This window comes from Anarhichas minor, unplaced genomic scaffold (genome assembly GCF_050575085.1).
Source record: "Anarhichas minor isolate MPS153535 unplaced genomic scaffold, ASM5057508v1 ptg000049l, whole genome shotgun sequence".
Lineage (NCBI taxonomy): Eukaryota > Metazoa > Chordata > Actinopteri > Perciformes > Anarhichadidae > Anarhichas > Anarhichas minor.
The window spans coordinates 460,956-480,134 of NW_027466495.1; the positions used below are offsets into that span (position 1 = coordinate 460,956).

At 45.2% G+C, this 19,179-nt stretch overlaps 4 protein-coding genes across 4 annotated transcripts; 2 read left to right on the forward strand and 2 right to left on the reverse strand.

The window, feature by feature from the left end:
* Window positions 1-79: 79 nt before the first annotated feature.
* On the reverse strand, window positions 80-479 carry sst5 (somatostatin 5). The gene is made up of 2 exons (XM_076112383.1): window positions 357-479; window positions 80-268 (listed from the first exon to the last, which is right to left on the reverse strand). The coding sequence occupies exons 1-2, from the start codon at window positions 477-479 to the stop codon at window positions 80-82; spliced, it is 312 nt and encodes a 103-aa protein (XP_075968498.1).
* A 2,343-nt stretch (window positions 480-2,822) lies between these two features.
* Window positions 2,823-7,123, forward strand: LOC142971677 (uncharacterized). Its single transcript, XM_076112296.1, has 16 exons — window positions 2,823-3,093; window positions 3,194-3,318; window positions 3,395-3,538; window positions 3,650-3,697; window positions 3,822-3,995; window positions 4,109-4,205; window positions 4,293-4,504; window positions 4,705-4,858; window positions 5,095-5,499; window positions 5,536-5,807; window positions 5,928-6,045; window positions 6,128-6,297; window positions 6,375-6,472; window positions 6,544-6,671; window positions 6,792-6,840; window positions 6,969-7,123. The coding sequence occupies exons 1-16, from the start codon at window positions 3,006-3,008 to the stop codon at window positions 7,054-7,056; spliced, it is 2,370 nt and encodes a 789-aa protein (XP_075968411.1). The 5' UTR covers window positions 2,823-3,005; the 3' UTR covers window positions 7,057-7,123.
* Window positions 7,124-8,006: 883 nt separating this feature from the next.
* LOC142971678 (uncharacterized) lies at window positions 8,007-12,643 on the reverse strand. The gene is made up of 16 exons (XM_076112297.1): window positions 12,592-12,643; window positions 11,522-11,611; window positions 11,170-11,297; window positions 10,952-11,092; window positions 10,804-10,872; window positions 10,548-10,718; window positions 10,378-10,474; window positions 10,086-10,294; window positions 9,554-9,913; window positions 9,355-9,469; window positions 9,067-9,272; window positions 8,862-8,979; window positions 8,606-8,778; window positions 8,435-8,514; window positions 8,233-8,351; window positions 8,007-8,146 (listed from the first exon to the last, which is right to left on the reverse strand). The coding sequence occupies exons 1-16, from the start codon at window positions 12,641-12,643 to the stop codon at window positions 8,007-8,009; spliced, it is 2,268 nt and encodes a 755-aa protein (XP_075968412.1).
* Window positions 12,598-19,036, forward strand: LOC142971679 (uncharacterized). The gene is made up of 16 exons (XM_076112298.1): window positions 12,598-13,176; window positions 13,244-13,312; window positions 13,395-13,565; window positions 13,639-13,735; window positions 13,819-14,027; window positions 14,218-14,577; window positions 14,662-14,776; window positions 14,859-15,064; window positions 15,152-15,269; window positions 15,349-15,521; window positions 15,613-15,692; window positions 15,776-15,894; window positions 15,979-16,114; window positions 17,177-17,358; window positions 17,427-17,515; window positions 18,218-19,036. The coding sequence occupies exons 1-16, from the start codon at window positions 12,970-12,972 to the stop codon at window positions 19,034-19,036; spliced, it is 3,150 nt and encodes a 1,049-aa protein (XP_075968413.1). The 5' UTR covers window positions 12,598-12,969.
* The last annotated feature ends 143 nt before the right edge of the window (window positions 19,037-19,179 follow it).

Consider the following 19,179-nt stretch of genomic DNA (forward strand, 5'->3'; position numbering starts at 1 on the left):
GAATTTATCCTTAAAAAGTACATTTAAAAACAAAAGTACTCCAGCTGGAACAGCTATTTTTTGCGCGCGCGTGTGTGTATTAACACGAGGTGAAGGTTTTCCAGAAGAAGTTGCGACAGCCGGCCTTCCGCTCTCTTTGGGTGAGGGGGAGCTGTCGCCGCATCACCTCCTCCCTCACTCCCTCCTCCTCCAGCTCGGGGAGCATCTCGTCTCCTCTCGCGGCCGTCAGCTCCGACACAAACTTCAGCAAGAGCAAGTAAGCGAGATCCTAAAGGAGGACAGAAAAAATAACTAAATAATATCTCACGTCCCTGATTCCAGCCATTTAAGTATTTGCACATATTTAACCCGCTCACCTTGTCGTTTGCCACGTCTGCTCTCAGTGTCAGCATGTCTCTGCGTGGAGCACCGCTGACCTGCACCAGCAGCACGGAGGAAATCAAGGCCACAACAAGAACCTGCACCTGAGAGCCGAGCATCTCCACCTCTAACGGATGGACTCCTGTATCCTCTTTTCAAAAGTCCAAAACTGGAGAACCGAGAAGAAAGTGGGGACGGTGGAAGAGCTGAACGTGTAGCACTGTTTTGAGTGGGATGTGGTTCGAGGTGATAAATAAGCCTCTTCATCTTCAAACCCTCCTCATCCTCACGCCAACAAAGGGAGGTGATTGGTGGAAAGGAACAGCAGTGAGGGAATGAGGAGGTGTGTGAGTGGTGAACAGAAGTGTCATCGGACAGGATAAGGTCATCGGCGTGGACAAACTCCTGTAACACGTCTGACGTTAGTAACCAACTAACTTTGCATTATGAATATTACATATCAAACCTAAAGCGATGGCGTTCTGTCAGTGACGATTAGCTACGCCAGCTTCGTAGGTGCCCTGAACTCGACGTGTGGCCTTCACGCTGCGCGGCGTTTCGTTAATGACACAATGTGACTCAAATGTTAATGAGGCTGCTCGACCACTCTGCCACCCTTTATGCCGTCACTTTGAGTCAGTGGAGAGCAAACATCTAAATGTCAGACTGCAAACAGAACACTTTATGTAAGGGTTTGCTCGAGAGGTGAAAACTGGAGAGCTATATTTATCACATACAGATGTAATATGTAGCTTCTGTTTCCTTGAAGAGCAATGCCAGCCAAGTCAAACAAGAGCATCAACCAATGATGAACAAAGTATAATTATCGCTCATTCTTTAAATACATAGTGACCTTTCCTTCACCACAGGGATGTCACTGATTACTCGGTCTTTAATGGTGACATAACTTGACTTTAAGCAACATTTTCGGAGTAGTGGGGGACCGTCGTGACCGCAGGCGTCCAGCTGTGATGCTCCGGACGGAAGGAAGGAGAGCGGTCTCACAAATCACACCTCCAACGCCTCCACACCTAATGGAAAATAGTGTCAGTTTGTCAGGTTAATCAGGAAGCACTTCCTCCTGCTGATTTAGACATAACTGACATAATTAATTAATTTCAGTGTTTTATTCTAGGCCTTCATGTCAAGCTGGTGGGTCAAACATTTCAACGGGCACGATTCCCAGAGCAACATCTTTGCAAAACACACTTTCATACAAATACAAGTGAGAGATTGATCTCAGTTTGTCTTGTGATTTGTGCAACGTTTACAGGATTTTCACTTATGAAATGACAATGCATGCATTGTATTCACACCCAGCTGTTGCTGAGTTAATGTCATGTCAATGTCAGTGAGATGAAGTCCAGTAGAAGAATAAAGCTGCGTAAAATGGTACGGTTTGTCCACTGGGTGTCGCCGTAAGACTATTTTAAATCAACTCCATTCACTCCAACGAATCAACACTAAATGCCTCATGAGATATCCGTGTTCCGCTAATTAACTTTGAGGTAAATTACAAGCTGTGTTCATAAAGACGGAGTCAACAGAAAACGGAAGTGTGTGCTAATTAGCTTCTGTTTAACACGCGAGTCAGTCAAAATGGCGACTCTTCCAAAGGTAAACACGACTGACAGCTTTCAAATCGAGACCGACCACGTTGCATCAACTCAGTCTACGTGTTAGTCTTACAAAAAAAAAATGAAAATACGTTTCCATATTTTGTGTGGGTGAGTTCCAACGTGCAATATAAACGCATTGTTTAATTGCAGCCTCGTGCAAAAGACTTGTGTGACATATGCCCACGTGACCTTTTAATTAGTTTCAGCGTGGTGTTGCTGCTCGCGTCACCTGTCTGTGTCACCGCTCCAGTGCCGACAGGTGAGACCAGTTCAGTAACAAAGAGTGGTACCAGAAAGCTGAACTGCCTGTGTCATTATACACAACAGTACACTCCGGAGGGTCCTTCAGGAGACTCTTGGGGGGGCTCCAGGCAATAAGTGGATATTACTTCAGCCATGCAAATGAAATGTTTTCCTTTCAATTTAATATATTACCTGCCCATGTACAGAGTTTTATATGTCAGGGGAAATATATTTTAGAGGTCCTGTCTAAATATAGAGGATGTGGAGGTCTACAATACAGTGTGGAATAAGATGTAGAAAATGCTGTTTGCTACAGTACTCTTATTCTATTGCCTCCCTTAATACAGTGATATGGCTGAAATTACTGCACTTTTACCACAGTAATATTACTTTTTTATGATATCAAATATGGCTTTATAATACGGCAAATTGTTAAAAGATTACGCATAAATTGATCAAATTTATGTGCAAAGCAATTAATTGTGTCCCACTGCAATGCAGCCACCAAACAGATGTAAAACAAAACAGAAATAGTACTCTTTATGTGAAATTTGCATATAGTTTGCAAATAATATTCATATAATCATGATACAATTCCACAGAAAGTATTTTAATGTTAAAATCCTGCCCAGCACTACTGCATGTATTTGTTTGTAATGAAGAAGCTCAAAGGTATACGCTGAAACATCTGAATTACCTCATCTCAATTCAAATAACCCTTTACTAAATACATTTATTCCCAAAATTAGTTTTGAATTTGTGCCGTTCTTAATATTTCCAGGAATGTTTCAGACCAAATGTCTCGACCGTCACTTCTGGCTTTCTGTCCGGTCCAGCTTCCTCGGCCCGAAGAGCGGTTTTCACATTGAAGGTGTGTTTCTTTATCCTCTTTGACAAAATGTATACCAGAGAAGTCCTTAGCAGGTATCCAAGAAGGACCCGCTGATGACCTTTTTACCGTAAACCACCAGACCAGCATGGATTCCACTTCTTGTCCGATCAGGAGGCCACACTCTGTGGTTACACCGTCTCAATGAACGATGCGGGAGACCTGGTGTTTCGGGCCTCCTTCCTGGCCTGTCACGTCCACAGCAAGGTAGATTTGTCTCCGTTCTTTTGTGCTCTGATACGTCGCAGGATTGCATTCCTCTTCTGTTGTCCCTCCTCTGCAGAGAGGCACGGACTATCACCTGCGTCTGTGGTTCGTGAGCCTGCAGGCGGATGGGAAGGTGGCGACGTTTCCCTTCCAGCTCCACTGCTCGCTCCGGGGCCGATGGAGCGCCAGAGAGATCGTCTGTGAGGAAAACTACATGGAGGTATGTCATCACATCCTCGGAAAATAATAATATTCATAGAGTACGTACTGTGGATGTACGAATTACTTTTGTGTTTAATTTAGAATGTGTAATTCGTTTTTTCCTCTCTAGGTGTCGATTCAGCAGCCTATCCTGCCCATTACATCCAAAAAGGAGAAGGTTAGTAAATGGCAAAGATAGAGAGACAAAGAGTTGCTTCCTGTGTGCAGCACATATATATGTTTTTATGTGATGTTTTGCTCTACGGCTTCACAAACGCGTTGTCTTCTTTGTCACGGAGCAGGGAGCTGACGAGGCCGACGTGGCTGTGATGTTCCACGGAGATGACCGGCCTCCAGAGGAAGCGGAGGTCTTGACCCTGATGGAGGCTGCTGCTCTGGGCTGCCCCGTCTCACTGCGTGGCTCTCGCCTCACCCTCCGCTGTCCCTACTCCTCCCCTCTCTCATACTTTGTCAAGGTACTAAGAGACGGAGGGATTTGGCCTTCATAGTCACTTTTAAATCCTTGCTTTTAGAGTCAGTGCTTTGTTTTTTTATTTTTATGGATGCTGTGTGTTGGGGTTTTTCCCAGGAGAAGGGAGTGGATTTAGAGATCATCAGAGCAACCATCCTGTATCGACTCCAGAGCAACTTCCTCGCTGTTGACGCCGCTATTTCCTGTGCTCTGAGTAAGTAGGGTTCATCAGTTTTACATTATTTGACAACTGTAGAGTACCAGAGTGAAATATCTCCTCTGTCCCGTGTCTCACCCCTAGACGAGGCTACAGCAGATGGGTCCGACCTGCTGTGGACTGCCCCTTATGTCCCGTCGGCGTTAGTCCACGGTCGGTTCAGGGACAGAGGCTTGAGCGTCGGAGTGAACGGCCAAACTCTGAGTGAAAATGAAAAGAGCGGATTCAACATCAGCCTGCAGGAGGGGAGAGTGGAGGTCAGGATTCCTACAGGAGCCCATGGAGGACACATTAAGGTATGCAAACAAGATAAAACAGAGAATTGTGTATTTTCTATGATAATTCTCAAATTTGTGCTCATTTTCTGACTTTCATCCTTTGTTTCTCCTAAGTGTCGCCAATCGCTTGCAAAGCAGTTTGAAATGCACTTGATTTGTTCGAAAGGAGCGGTACAAATAAAGTTTGATTGTTTGATTGATTGCTGTGATTCTTCCAGAGCGGTGTTGTGAGGGGACGGTACGGCCAGTCCATGTCAGCGGATCTGTTCTTCATGAGTCAGTGGGAGGACGAGCGCTGGCCTCTCACACAGCATCGCTCCTTCAGGCACCTACAGACTCCTCTCATCCCACAAAGCCCAGTCCTCACCAACAGTCAGTCCATGTTAACCTACTTCTCTATGCATATTTCATTCATAAAAACTGTAAAAAAAAACATACAGATTGTGCATCAGGGCTGGGTGATAATTCAGTATCCTTTCGCACAATAAGTCTGGTTGCATTGCAAAGCTGCACTTTCCCCTCTTACTGTGCAATAATAATGTGAACAATGTTACAAAATTGTAAAAATTGAATACACTGCAGTCATTGATGTCTCTCTCCCTCCACAGACACAGTGTCCTCTGAGGGATTGTTCTCCGTCACTTTAGGCCTCTTTGCGCCTGATGTTTCCCTCCAGAAGGTGACAGTAGATGGCGCTGGTGACATTTTAACGTGGACCCACAGTGACACAGACGACCTCAGTGTGTCCAGGGTCTCCTACTTCAACGGGAGCCACTCCTACCAGCTCAGTTTCCCGTTGTCGCACCCAAAACTAATCCCAGCGGTGAGATTAACCAACACTGACCCGTTGCTATTATGTGTAGAAGTTCAAAACTCTCTGAAACACCCTGCTGTCTCATCCCAGTATATAGGTGATGGCTATGAGACGTACAGTCTGTCTTTTACCTTTATTCTTACCATCTTACCCAGTGGAGAGGTGTTTTACCATCAAGCCACGATAGAGCCGAGTGTTGAATACACAGGTGAGTGATTTGTCACCATTGCTTCAGACCAGCTGGTGCAGTTAAAATCAATATACTGTGGATTCCCTATCGACCCTGGTGCAGCTCCGGATTCCCCCAAGCTGCAGGGGAAGTGCACCGAGAGCAGCCTGCTGGTGCTGCTGCACCACGGGGCCCAGAGTGAGCTGCAGTGGGAGCTCTTCCTCGGGGCTCGCAAACTGGACTGGGACCTGGTGGAGATGGGCGGGTTCCTGGTGGAGGCGGCGAACGACTACCTGACCGTGGAGATCCCCCTCTACAGCGCCGGGATGAACTATGTGGTGATCAGTCATAGTTTTTCAGATGATATGACGTAGCGGATAATTCAGTTGTTGCTTTACATTAGCATCATCTTTTGGAGGGTAAACATTCACATTTGCTCCTTTTCTTTCCCCATGCAGGATCTGACATTGCGGGGTCTTGTCTCTGGAGTGGAAGTGTCTGTTGTGGACGCAGAGTCTCTGAAAGTGATGGACACTCTAGTCCATGAATGCACCTTTCCTGTTATAGACCTCCTCGGTACAAACCACAAGCTCGAACTAAAGCAACATTTTTGTTTTAGTCTATAATACTCTTGACACTCGCAGTGTTTCTCTGACAGTATGTTTGCCAGAAGGGAGGATGGTGGCAGTAGTGGACACCACCCACACCATCCCGCCCACTAACCCCAACCGGACCACCCTATTGGACCCCAGCTGTGTCCCCGTTGAGACGGACAGTGCCAGAGCCCTGTTCAGCTTCAGCCTGGACTCCTGTGGGACGACTGTAACTGTGAGATACCTTTAATTAATACAAATCCACGTAATGAATATGCTCTGGAGCGTGTTTCTGATCTCATATTTCCTCAGACTCAGGGAAATGTCCTTGTTTATGAAAACCAGATCAGTTACCCTCAAGATTTTCTTCCTTTGGATGACCCTCTCATACACAGAGATTCTCCGTACAGGTGAGAAACCTACCTACTGAACTCAGTCCGTCTTTAAATGATAGTGTTGATGTAAGTCTCGTCTGTTTTAGGCTGACAATTCAGTGTCGCTACCCAGCAAACCATAGTAGTACTCTGGCTATCCAGCACCCTTTGAACTCCTCTCTGGACCTTTCATCCGTACCAGTCAAACGCACACGCAGGGAAGCTGCAAACACAGGTGTGTGTGTGTAAAACTGACTTCAGTTGGTATTTTTTTTTTTTAAAGATACCAGTTAAGCTGCGACTCGTATTTCATATTAATTATGTAAATGTGTGATTTGTTCTCCAATCTAATCAGCCCAAAGAAGGTGGAGTGAATTTGGAGGGGCAGCAGAACCAAAATCTAGGTAGTGAAACCAATTCAATCATTAACACTGCTTAATGTTCTACACAAATCTTTGTATTGAAACTTGTCATTTACTGTCATTAAAGTTGGTGTAAGGAACTCCATGTTTAACCTCTTGTCTCTTATCAGGAGTTTCAGTGCGGACTACATGGACGCTTGTCTCCATCCTGCTGCGACTGATGCTCTGCACATGGGTTTCTTTATACATGACCTGTGAACTAAATAAATGAACACCGTTTTGTTTAATATATTTTCTTCATCCTGGCAAGATATGAGAAATTAAAAGGTACCGTCTTTGTAAATATGTAAACCATTGTTTAATTATTCATATAGACTACTTACGTATTCTATAACACCGGCTTTGCATACTGAAATAGACCACTGGTGCTTTTTTAAATGCCAGGGCCAAAGAATGTGTTAAGGTAAAGCAGACAAACCTTAACCTCATTAGCTGGAATAGACTTGATGGCATGACTGTTTCCCATCATAGCAGGTTGAATTGACATGAATTACATCTGCAGTAACTTGGCATTCTGGTTCAAGGGCCCTGGTATCAAACATGCTGCTTACTGAGACATCTACATGAGCCATTGTTAAATGTCAAGCTAAAAAGTAGAGTTGTTCCTCATGTCCCTGGTGAGTCAAGTGCATTGTCCAAATATTCATTAGGCTTACACGTACAGAGGGGGAAGTAATATTCAGATGGTGAAAAGTACCAGTAGAATTACTCCAAGGGACGTTTCCTGCATTGAAAATGCTTCCGTGAAGTTGTTGCCGACCCTTAAGGTGACGCCATGTTTAACTACTCGAGAGTAATAGTTTCTGCAGGGCTTTTGGTTACTTTAGCGATGTGATAATTTGGTTGAGTAAAGCATAACAGGTCTACCTCACTAGCCAGCTTTAATCTTATACTCCTTGGTGTTTGACAACTTCCTGTGTCTAAATGCATGTCTGTAGAAGTTGGACAAATATTTAACAGACAAATAATTTAAGAAAACAGCTTTATTAAATTAAAACATTTCCATTTAAAAATTACACTTCCTTCAAATTAGGGCAGGATTTACTTTGCTTGGATCCTTGTGCTCCTGTGAAGAGAGGGCAAGACATTAAACATTTTTAACAAAGTGACACCATAGCACGGTAATAGTTTCAAATGATAAAAAGTCCTCACTTTCTCTTCACAACACTGGCAAGTTTGTGAAAACTAGGAACTCTGATGTAGCGAGGAGAGGGGTAGTCAGCATGCATGCGTGAGGCAGGTGTGGTTTGAAGCGCTGCAGTGGGCTCGATGGAGAGACTCTGCATATCTACAGCACAGAAAGATGAGAAATGAGCCAAATCCAAAATGAGTGATAACTGGCATTTCCCCCAACAAGTGAACAAACTACTGTACCCGATATGGGCCGTGCAGTGTGGATGATGCTGCCGATACCAGGTGTGTCAGACTCGAACCTAAACGTTGTGAAGAGGCGATGAAGACCAGCCAGAGGATAAGTGCACCGTAGCATCACCCTGTAAGAGAGAACAATTAAATACCCCTCTTCTTGTGCTGTACAGCATTTCTTTACAATTTAACACCGTATTGCAACACATACCTCTCAACAGTGTCAGAGTGTACCCGACTGCTCCCGCTATAGAAAATCTCATTTTGATAAATCACATTTCCCATGCTGAGCTAAAAAGAAAAAAGGCAAAAGATACAAATTCAGATTTGTCATCCGTTTGGTCCAATAGCAACGTTGGTTTTAAATCTGTAGCAGTAGTACCTCGATGGTGGTTCCACAGGTGTTGATTGGAAAAGAGAACAGAGCCCTGGTGCCGTTCTTCTCTTTGGCTCCACAGAATTCGTCGACCAGGTTGAATTTTGCAGGAAGTCCTCCGCTTGGGATGGCCAGAGACATGTCGGCCACCACAGTCAACCTCCCTAGAGTCGAACACACTAGAGAAAGAGGCGTTCGAGAGTTTTATCAGCTATACAGAGACCCCCACCTGCTCTCAAAGTAAGTAACAGGATGTCCTTACAAATGAGTTCATTAGTAGAGAACGGACAACTCTTGATAGTTGAGCTCTCGACCTCTGATGTCTCATGATTCTGCATGAGGATCTTGAAGCTGCCATAGAAGCCCTTCAAAGTAACTCTCTGAAACACATGCAGCTTAGTCATTCATCGCCATGTTCAAGTCACCTAAAGGACACAAGAAGATGCGTTTAATGAGTCTCAACTCACGTTGTACTTGTAGCCGTGAGAGAATAGCGGCACCGTTAGCTGCAGACTCTGGCTATCGTTGCTCATGATGTAGCCGTGTTTGGCCGCCAGCTCTGGTGTCAGCAGGTCTGAGCCGATACTGATCTCCCAGAGGGAGTCATAAGGCCGGTGGTCCCGACTGAAGCTGATGCCAGACTTGGAACAGACGGCATCAAAGGCTGGAGGAGCTGTCAAACACAAAACAATGATTACTTTTCTTCATTCACAAGTAGGATTGGCAAAGTCTAAAAATGAAGGTTAGAGACTTACAGGCATCAATGAATGCCATGACTGATGTTGGGTGGTAAAAAGGCTCGTTTTCAGGCAGGATCGTCAGCGTGTAGTTGATGTTCAGCTCATAGTGAAGAACTGCATCGTCAGAGAACTAGGAGAAAAATTTAATGATTTCTTGCGCTCACATGACAGTTGAAAGACTTTAAAGTCACTCTTCTTTCAAAAGAACCTTTACCTGCAGCAGGACAACAGGGTCATCAAAAGGCACCTTCAGAATGTACCCAAGAGTGTTGTTGGGGTAAACAACTTTAGTGATATTGTGGCTTCTCGTGTTCATAAATTGAACTGTAAATTCTTCTCCATTCAAATGAACGGCAACCAACTCCATGTCTTCGGGGACGTCTCCGAGGTAGACCGTGAATGAGAGTTCGTCAACATCCGTTTGGTTTTCAGTGAAAACGGGGTGTGGCAGCAGGGGAGTGGACAGAGTCCTTTGGAATCGTACTCTGGTTTCTACGCGATCCTCATCCGCCAGGATTTGCTCCAAGTAGAGATGAAACACATAAATCTCAACGAGATCGCCAAGCACGAAGCTCTGAAACAGACGCAGGGAGAAAACTTAGAGACGAGGTAAAACATGCCCAAAAATTCAGAGGCTTCTGGTTTTAAGTTAGATTGTTATATAGAGTTTAATGTTCTAAATTATGTCTTTGTCCACTATGACGACATCTGACCATTACAACATCTACTCCTAAGTGTCTTCTGACCTTCCTGTATCCTCCTTCAGCAGTTAAGGGGACGCTTATCTGGACTGTGGCGTTAATGTTCCCCACAACAAAGTGTCTGTCCTCTGCAACTGGCTGCGCCACAAGTTCACCATTGAGACCAATGTTGAGTTGTGTTCCGTGAAGACTCCGGTACGGCACCTCGGGAGTTCGCCACACCATGTAGCCGCTGTCGTCATAAGATCCTTCATCTGTGGACGTTACACTGTTATTAGAGCTTTGCTCGTCTATCAAGGGGAGAATAAGCCACAGCAGAAAATATTGTAATACTGACACATGGAGCAAGCAGTCACCAGGTCGACCATGAGGACAACCCAGCTTTGCCTGGAGAACAGCGTTGCATGGACCTCCTCTACTGGAACGCCATTCACCTGGAGAAAGAGACTCATTAAAAACCTGCTTGAACTCAACTTCACAAGACAGATTTATGCATCAGTGGTTTACCTCAGTGCTGAATGATTCAGGTTGCCCGTACGGAGTACGAAACACCAGCCTGCCATCGGTCAAGCCAAACGCGTAGCCCTTCTTGCGAGCATCAGAAAGGGTCATGGGCGGCAACTGCTCCTCATTTCTCTGAAACGTCACCTGCCAGTCTGAGGTGGTGGAGCTATGTGCCTGGGAAGGGATTTAAAGTCTTAAAAACAAACAAGATGACACTTCACTGCACAGAATGAGACATTTAGTCAGCATTTAAACATACAGGTTTAAGAGCACTCCAGTCATCCTCTACTGTCCGAGCGGGACAGGCGACTTCACTCCTCACAGACACCTGGGAAGAAGTCATAATTAGTAAACATCTGAAACTATTAAATGAGGAAAATGTAAAGAGGGAAAGTAAACCAGCTTACCTCCATGTAGTTTTCCTCACATGTAATTTCTCTGGGAGACCAGGGGAGAGAGGGAGAACAGGTCTTGTTCAGGGCATAGCTGTCCTCCCGTCCTTCACGCGTCACACTCAGGTTGAAGTTAAACAAGAAGACCTCATCATCCTGAAAGAGTCGAGTAGAAAACACCTCGTCTGTACAGTAATAGTAAAAAAACAGTTTCATATGCAAGTTGTACGCACCTTGTTGTCAGTGTGACAGCTGAAGTAAGAGGCTCGGAGCTCCACGTGGCCCAGTAGAGGGAGAAGTCTGACGCTGTAGCCACACTGAGCTGCATACCACCTAGTGATGGCGTACACACCCGTCCCATCTGGAAGACAAATATTACATGAGCAAGGCGGCTTAATATGTCCAAACCTGTTCTTATTGAAGTATAGAAAGGATGGATTTCTAACTAGAGACTATAAACTGATTTCATAGATGCATGTAGAGTAAGTTTGGATACAACTTCTAAAATGCTTAATTCCCTCACAGCACATGTTATCCCGTTTCAGACAGTGATGGCCCAGCATGATGAAGCTGTGCAGGACTTACCAACGGCCTCAAAGAGAGGTTCGTCCCCAGTGAAGGAGAGATCAACGGCTATCATGAAGTAACGATCACGACACTCCATATGAAGAGCTCCTGTGTGCACAAACAAAGTGACGCTCAAAATATGGAGGTTCCATTAGTTATTGTGGATCAACGAGCCAAATATCTCAGGTACCTTCGGGGATGCCAGAACATGTTGCAGTGGACCACACAGACAGGAGTAAGGAAACACTGCAAGACAAAAGCACGTGTCTCCTGCATGCAGAAATGAAGCTTAATAGACTGTAGGTTGCCACAAAAAAAATACTTACCCAAAGCAGAACACAAAAGCCATCGCAATGGATGTGTTGGCAGAGTTTAAAGCTAGCTGCTAGAAAACTACACCTGCCAACCAACACGCGCTAATGTGAACCAGTTGCTTTGTGTATATCCTGGCCGGGGTGAAACTATGTCTCTGCTGTCTGCTGCACCAGCTTTTATAAGTCAGTTTATTCACCAACCAATCAGAGGCCTTCAGGCTTTACAGCCACATGTGTTAGCAATCAAGCACACGTTCAATCAGTTGCAGGTGATGAGGTTGGAGTTGCCTTTCAGCCTTAATGGGTGAGGACACTTATAAAAGCTGTTGCAGCAGACAGCAGAGACATAGTTCCACCCAGGCCAGGATATACACAAAGCAACTGGTTCACCTTAGCACGTGTTGGTTGGCAGGTGTAGTTTTCTAGCAGCTAGCTTTAAACTCTGCCAACACATCCATTGCGATGGCTTTTGTGTTCTGCTTTGGGTAAGTATTTTTTTGTGGCAACCTACAGTCTATTAAGCTTCATTTCTGCATGCAGGAGACACGTGCTTTTGTCTTGCAGTGTTTCCTTACTCCTGTCTGTGTGGTCCACTGCAACATGTTCTGGCATCCCCGAAGGTACCTGAGATATTTGGCTCGTTGATCCACAATAACTAATGGAACCTCCATATTTTGAGCGTCACTTTGTTTGTGCACACAGGAGCTCTTCATATGGAGTGTCGTGATCGTTACTTCATGATAGCCGTTGATCTCTCCTTCACTGGGGACGAACCTCTCTTTGAGGCCGTTGGTAAGTCCTGCACAGCTTCATCATGCTGGGCCATCACTGTCTGAAACGGGATAACATGTGCTGTGAGGGAATTAAGCATTTTAGGAGAACTTACTCCACATGCATCTATGAAATCAGTTTATAGTCTCTAGTTAGAAATCCATCCTTTCTATACTTCAATAAGAACAGGTTTGGACATATTAAGCCGCCTTGCTCATGTAATATTTGTCTTCCAGATGGGACGGGTGTGTACGCCATCACTAGGTGGTATGCAGCTCAGTGTGGCTACAGCGTCAGACTTCTCCCTCTACTGGGCCACGTGGAGCTCCGAGCCTCTTACTTCAGCTGTCACACTGACAACAAGGTGCGTACAACTTGCATATGAAACTGTTTTTTTTTTTTTACTATTACTGTACAGACGAGGTGTTTTCTACTCTGCTCTTTCAGGATGATGAGGTCTTCTTGTTTAACTTCAACCTGACTGTGACGCGTGAAGGACGGGAGGACAGCTATGCCCTGAACAAGACTTGTTCTCCCTCTCTCCCCTGGTCTCCCAGAGAAATTACCTGTGAGGAAAACTACATGGAGGTAAGCTGGTTTACTATTTTCCTCATTTAATAGTTTCAGATGTTTACTAATTATGACTTCTTCCCAGGTGTCTGTGAGGAGTGAAGTCGCCTGTCCCGCTCGGACAGTAGAGGATGACTGGAGTGCTCTTAAACCTGTATGTCTAAAAATGCTGACTAAATGTCTCATTCTGTGCAGTGTCATCTTGTTTGTTTTTAAGACTTTAAATCCCTTCCCAGGCACATAGCTCCACCACCTCAGACTGGCAGGTGACGTTTCAGAGAAATGAGGAGCAGTTGCCGCCCATGACCCTCTCTGATGCTCGCAAGAAGGGCTACGCGTTTGGCTTGACCGATGGCAGGCTGGTGTTTCGTACTCCGTACGGGCAACCTGAATCATTCAGCACTGAGGTAAACCACTGATGCATAAATCTGTCTTGTGAAGTTGAGTTCAAGCAGGTTTTTAATGAGTCTCTTTCTCCAGGTGAATGGCGTTCCAGTAGAGGAGGTCCATGCAACGCTGTTCTCCAGACAAAGCTGGGTTGTCCTCATGGTCGACCTGGTGACTGCTTGCTCCATGTGTCAGTATTACAATATATTCTGCTGTGGCTTATTCTCCCCTTGATAGACGAGCAAAGCTCTAATAACAGTGTAACGTCCACAGATGAAGGATCTTATGACGACAGCGGCTACATGGTGTGGCGAACTCCCGAGGTGCCGTACCGGAGTCTTCACGGAACACAACTCAACATTGGTCTCAATGGTGAACTTGTGGCGCAGCCAGTTGCAGAGGACAGACACTTTGTTGTGGGGAACATTAACGCCACAGTCCAGATAAGCGTCCCCTTAACTGCTGAAGGAGGATACAGGAAGGTCAGAAGACACTTAGGAGTAGATGTTGTAATGGGCTTGGAAGTCTGAATTTAAAGTAATTGTCATAGTGGACAAAGATGTAATATACAACATTAAACTCTATATAACAATCTAACTTTAAACCAGAAGCATCAGAATTTTTGGGCATGTTTTACCTGGTCTCTAAGTATTCTCCCTGCGTCTGTTTCAGAGCTTCGTGCTTGGCGATCTCGTTGAGATTTATGTGTTTCATCTCTACTTGGAGCAAATCCTGGCGGATGAGGATCGCGTAGAAACCAGAGTACGATTCCAAAGGACTCTGTCCACTCCCCTGCTGCCACACCCCGTTTTCACTGAAAACCAAACGGATGTTGACGAACTCTCATTCACGGTCTACCTCGGAGACGTCCCCGAAGACATGGAGTTGGTTGCCGTTCATTTGAATGGAGAAGAATTTACAGTTCAATTTATGAACACGAGAAGCCACAATATCACTAAAGTTGTTTACCCCAACAACACTCTTGGGTACATTCTGAAGGTGCCTTTTGATGACCCTGTTGTCCTGCTGCAGGTAAAGGTTCTTTTGAAAGAAGAGTGACTTTAAAGTCTTGCAACTGTCATGTGAGTGCAAGAAATCATTAAATTTTTCTCCCAGTTCTCTGACGATGCAGTTCTTCACTATGAGCTGAACATCAACTACACGCTGACAATCCTGCCTGAAAACGAGCCTTTTTACCACCCAACATCAGTCATGGCATTCATTGATGCCTGTAAGTCTCTAACCTTTATTTTTAGACTTTGCCGATCCTACTTGTGCATGAAGAAAAGTAATCATTGTTTTGTGTTTGACAGCTCCTCCAGCCTTTGATGCCGTCTGTTCCAAGTCTGGCATCAGCTTCAGTCGGGACCACCGGCCTTATGACTCCCTCTGGGAGATAAGTATCGGCTCAGACCTGCTGACACCAGAGCTGGCGGCCAAACACGGCTACATCATGAGCAACGATAGCCAGAGTCTGCAGCTAACGGTGCCGCTCTTCTCTCACGGCTACAAGTACAACGTGAGTTGAGACTCATTAAACGCATCTTCTTGTGTCCTTTAGGTGACTTGAACATGGCGATGAATGACTAAGCTGCATGTGTTTCAGAGAGTTACTTTGAAGGGCTTCTATGGCAGCTTCAAGATCCTCATGCAGAATCATGAGACATCAGAGGTCGAGAGCTCAACTATCAAGAGTTGTCCGTTCTCTACTAATGAACTAATTTGTAAGGACATCCTGTTACTTACTTTGAGAGCAGGTGGGGGTCTCTGTATAGCTGATAAAACTCTCGAACGCCTCTTTAGTGTGTTCGACTCTAGGGAGGTTGACTGTGGTGGCCGACATGTCTCTGGCCATCCCAAGCGGAGGACTTCCTGCAAAATTCAACCTGGTCGACGAATTCTGTGGAGCCAAAGAGAAGAACGGCACCAGGGCTCTGTTCTCTTTTCCAATCAACACCTGTGGAACCACCATCGAGGTACTGCTGCTACAGATTTAAAACCAACGTTGCTATTGGACCAAACGGATGACAAATCTGAATTTGTATCTTTTGCCTTTTTTCTTTTTAGCTCAGCATGGGAAATGTGATTTATCAAAATGAGATTTTCTATAGCGGGAGCAGTCGGGTACACTCTGACGCTGTTGAGAGGTATGTGTTGCAATACGGTGTTAAATTGTAAAGAAATGCTGTACAGCACAAGAAGAGGGGTATTTAATTGTTCTCTCTTACAGGGTGATGCTACGGTGCACTTATCCTCTGGCTGGTCTTCATCGCCTCTTCACAACGTTTAGGTTCGAGTCTGACACACCTGGTATCGGCAGCATCATCCACACTGCACGGCCCATATCAGGTACAGTAGTTTGTTCACTTGTTGGGAAATGACAGTTATCACTCATTTTGGATTTGGCTCATTTCTCATCTTTCTGTGCTGTAGATATGCAGAGTCTCACCATCGAGCCCACTGCAGCGCTTCAAACCACACCTGCCTCACGCATGCATGTTGACTACCCCTCTCCTCGCTACATCAGAGTTCCTAGTTTTCACAAACTTGCCAGTGTTGTGAAGAGAAAGTGAGGACTTTTTATCATTTGAAACTATTACCGCGCTATGGTGTCACTTTGTTAAAAATGTTTAATGTCTTGCCCTCTTTTCACAGGAGCACAAGGATCCAAGCAAAGTAAATCCTGCCCTAATTTTAAGGAAGTCATTTTTAAATGGAAATTTTTGAATTTAATAAAGCTGTTTTCTTAAATTATTTGTCTGTTAAATACTTGTCCAACTTCTACAGCCATGCATTTAGACACAGGTCAAACAACAATATGTAAATTGACAAACTGAGGGTTGTAAGGAGTATTAGATTAAAGCTGGCTAGTGAGGTAGACCTGTTACTGCACACTTATATATATTTAAGAAACAAAATGTTATGCTTCACCACTCTGTCATAGGGGAAATAAAGCACTACTTAACCAAATTATCACATCGCTAAAGTAACAAAGTCCTGCAGAAATTATTACTCTGGAGTAGTTAAACATGGCGTCACCTCACGGAAGCATTTTCAATGCAGGAAACGTCCCTTGGCGGAGTAATTCTACTGGTGCTTTTCACCATCTGAATATTACTTCCCCCTCCGTGTAAGCCTAATGAATATTTGGACAATGCACTTGACTCACCAGGGACATGAGGAACAACTCTACTTTTTAACTTGACATTTGTGAACACTTAAGCAGCATGTTGCATTTTGAAAGAAGGGAAATTCATAAAACTAGGACGTAGCCGGCCAGAAAACTTTAATGGTGTTTCAGTTTGGGCAAGTTTTTACTAAGTCTATCTTTTTTTCAAAGTGGCAACTTATTAATTGGAGACACCTGTGACATAAAACTGAGTAAAAAAACCCAGCTTGCAATTCATTCAACTGAACGGGGTCTCCTAAGTCAACCAGCAGGGGGCGGTAGCTGCCGCCAGCACAGACGCACCGGCTGTTCATTACTTTTCCTTTTGACGCAAACACGCGAGTTGGTTAACTATCTTGACGACACTTGTTCACCATCTTCGAGCTACTAAATTGAGCAGAGAAGTCCACCATGAACCACGATGAAGGACATGTGAGTTGTCTTATCACACTCCCTCTGCAGCCTCACATTTAACCACGTTGGAGGACAAAAGCTGTCATCACGTCCCCATGTTTCTCCTCAGAGGTCCAGGCAGCCCACACTGCCTCCTTTCTCCAGCAGGACCCTGCACCACCCCTCCTTCCTGCCCATGTACATGGCTGCAGGCTTTGCACACCATCGCACCGACTGTAGCATCCAAACAGGTGAGTCAAGTTTTACCCGCAAAGGTTTCAGAACTTTACCCTTAACAGACAACTTGTCTTCTCTCCAGTCCTCCCCATCATCCCAGCAGAGTTCTTCTACACTGATCCCACCATGAGCTGTGGGAGCAGGGTCCTCAACATAGTGACTGATTTACGGGTAAGTGGATACTGGTTGACATGACACTTATTCATATCTCCAATAACCACGTGGGTAAGTCTCTGATACTCAACATAAACACACTATAATAAACTAGATATTAGATGGTTTAAAGACATTTGATCATTTTTTATTCCCACACAAAATGTAATAAAGTTTTGGAAATGCTGCAGTTAAATCTGGGCCTCCGACAAGACGAGTCAAAGTACAATTTCCAGTTTCCAGAAGGGGGTTTTAGCCTGTCGTCTGTGCTCTTTGGCTGGTTAGACGAGAGGGTAACGTTTATAGAGCGGCTCAGACGGACCAGGACGTTTAATAAGATTGTCTCAGTCCCGTCAGACTAGAGCTGAGAGTCTGACCGGGGGGGCTGCAAGGGAAATTGAGGCCGAGGCAGTTTGTTTTGACAGTGAAGCTGTTCATTTTAGGAAATGCTAACCATGTATTATGTTTCGTAAAAGCGCCAGAAATTTCACAAATGAATTTGACAGCAGCACAGAAAAGGAAAGCACATAAAACGGACAATGAGGATGGCAAGAAGCCACAAGAAATGCTGTAAAAGTAGCTATTGCATACTAGAGTTGTTCAAACTGTTATTGTTGGATACATGGACACTTAAGACGCTAACGTTCAAATGTGCAGCTTTAATTCAGCTCATAATTAGACTTCATTCTCATGTTTTGTTTCGTCATTTCTCTCCATCAGGTTTTCAATTGCTTCCAGCTCAACACTCCGCCGCCGGTCATGTCCGCCTTCCCGGCTCCACCGAGCCGTCCGGACCCATTCAGATCAGGACCACCACACCCCACCAGGGATCTGGGCAGCCTCACCTTGAAAGTAAACACTCCCCACCTTCCAGCGCAGCAGCCAGGCCGGGTTGTCGTGCAGCTCACCCAGGAGGAGGACCAGGCCATCACTAATCTCCTGAAACTGCACCACCAAGAAGAGCCGTCGCAGAGAGACGAGCATGTGTACTTTTCCAGTGTAGCCTTGAACCCCGTCTCGTTCCGTCACCCTGAACTTATGGACACCACTTCAGCTGAGGAAGTATTCAGGCCCCTCTGCAGTGATGTGCCGTATGCGAGAGAGGCCCGTTTGCAAAGTCAGCTGCAGCAGAGAAGCTGTTGGTCAGACACAGAGCTCGAGGCAGCTAACACCCTGCTGAGTGGCTTCAGCCTGATGGAGGAGGACAAAATGTGGGGCCAAAACCACAACGAATCATCAGTAACGCCTCCCGATCCTCTGCTGTACCAGCATCACGAGGATGAAAACGATGTCGGCTACGTCAGCTTTAGCTGTGCCGGGGAATATGGAGAACCCGGCTGGGGGGATTTTGGATTCGTGGAGGGAAAGAATAATGTTTGTGAGTCTTCGCTGTCCTCGGACTCAAAGACGGACAGCAGATCAAGCGCCTCTGGAGGTTCTTCAGAGGCGACGAAGTGGACGCTGTCAGATTCTGAGGGAGATGCTGTGCGTGTACTCCTGAGCCTCGGAGACACGGGAGCGCTGGATATCATGCAGTGATTAAACCCGAGGGTCTTCCTTTCTCAGGGACTTTATTTCCTCTTTCTTATTATAGAAACTACTATAACTAGTTGAGGGTTCTTTGCACTGGTAGCTAATAATGTTGATTTGCACCGAAACCCCTTAATTTTCTAGAATGACAA

What these genes read in the sequence shown, in the direction of transcription:
- sst5 (XM_076112383.1), bottom strand. Translation starts at nt 479, where the DNA reads ATGCTCGGCTCTCAGGTGCAGGTTCTTGTTGTGGCCTTGATTTCCTCC. An exon ending in CAGACGTGGCAAACGACAAG is followed by an intron (nt 269 to 356) that starts GTGAGCGGGTTA and finishes GTCCTCCTTTAG; the next exon opens with GATCTCGCTTACTTGCTCTT.
- LOC142971677 (XM_076112296.1), top strand. Translation starts at nt 3,006, where the DNA reads ATGTTTCAGACCAAATGTCTCGACCGTCACTTCTGGCTTTCTGTCCGG. An exon ending in CCTGTCACGTCCACAGCAAG is followed by an intron (nt 3,319 to 3,394) that starts GTAGATTTGTCT and finishes CCTCCTCTGCAG; the next exon opens with AGAGGCACGGACTATCACCT. An exon ending in GTGAGGAAAACTACATGGAG is followed by an intron (nt 3,539 to 3,649) that starts GTATGTCATCAC and finishes TTTCCTCTCTAG; the next exon opens with GTGTCGATTCAGCAGCCTAT.
- LOC142971678 (XM_076112297.1), bottom strand. Translation starts at nt 12,643, where the DNA reads ATGGCCCAGCATGATGAAGCTGTGCAGGACTTACCAACGGCCTCAAAG. An exon ending in GGTGACTGCTTGCTCCATGT is followed by an intron (nt 10,295 to 10,377) that starts GTCAGTATTACA and finishes TAACGTCCACAG; the next exon opens with ATGAAGGATCTTATGACGAC. An exon ending in CTGAAGGAGGATACAGGAAG is followed by an intron (nt 9,914 to 10,085) that starts GTCAGAAGACAC and finishes CGTCTGTTTCAG; the next exon opens with AGCTTCGTGCTTGGCGATCT.
- LOC142971679 (XM_076112298.1), top strand. Translation starts at nt 12,970, where the DNA reads ATGAAACTGTTTTTTTTTTTTTACTATTACTGTACAGACGAGGTGTTT. An exon ending in CTGAATCATTCAGCACTGAG is followed by an intron (nt 13,566 to 13,638) that starts GTAAACCACTGA and finishes CTCTTTCTCCAG; the next exon opens with GTGAATGGCGTTCCAGTAGA. An exon ending in CTGAAGGAGGATACAGGAAG is followed by an intron (nt 14,028 to 14,217) that starts GTCAGAAGACAC and finishes CGTCTGTTTCAG; the next exon opens with AGCTTCGTGCTTGGCGATCT.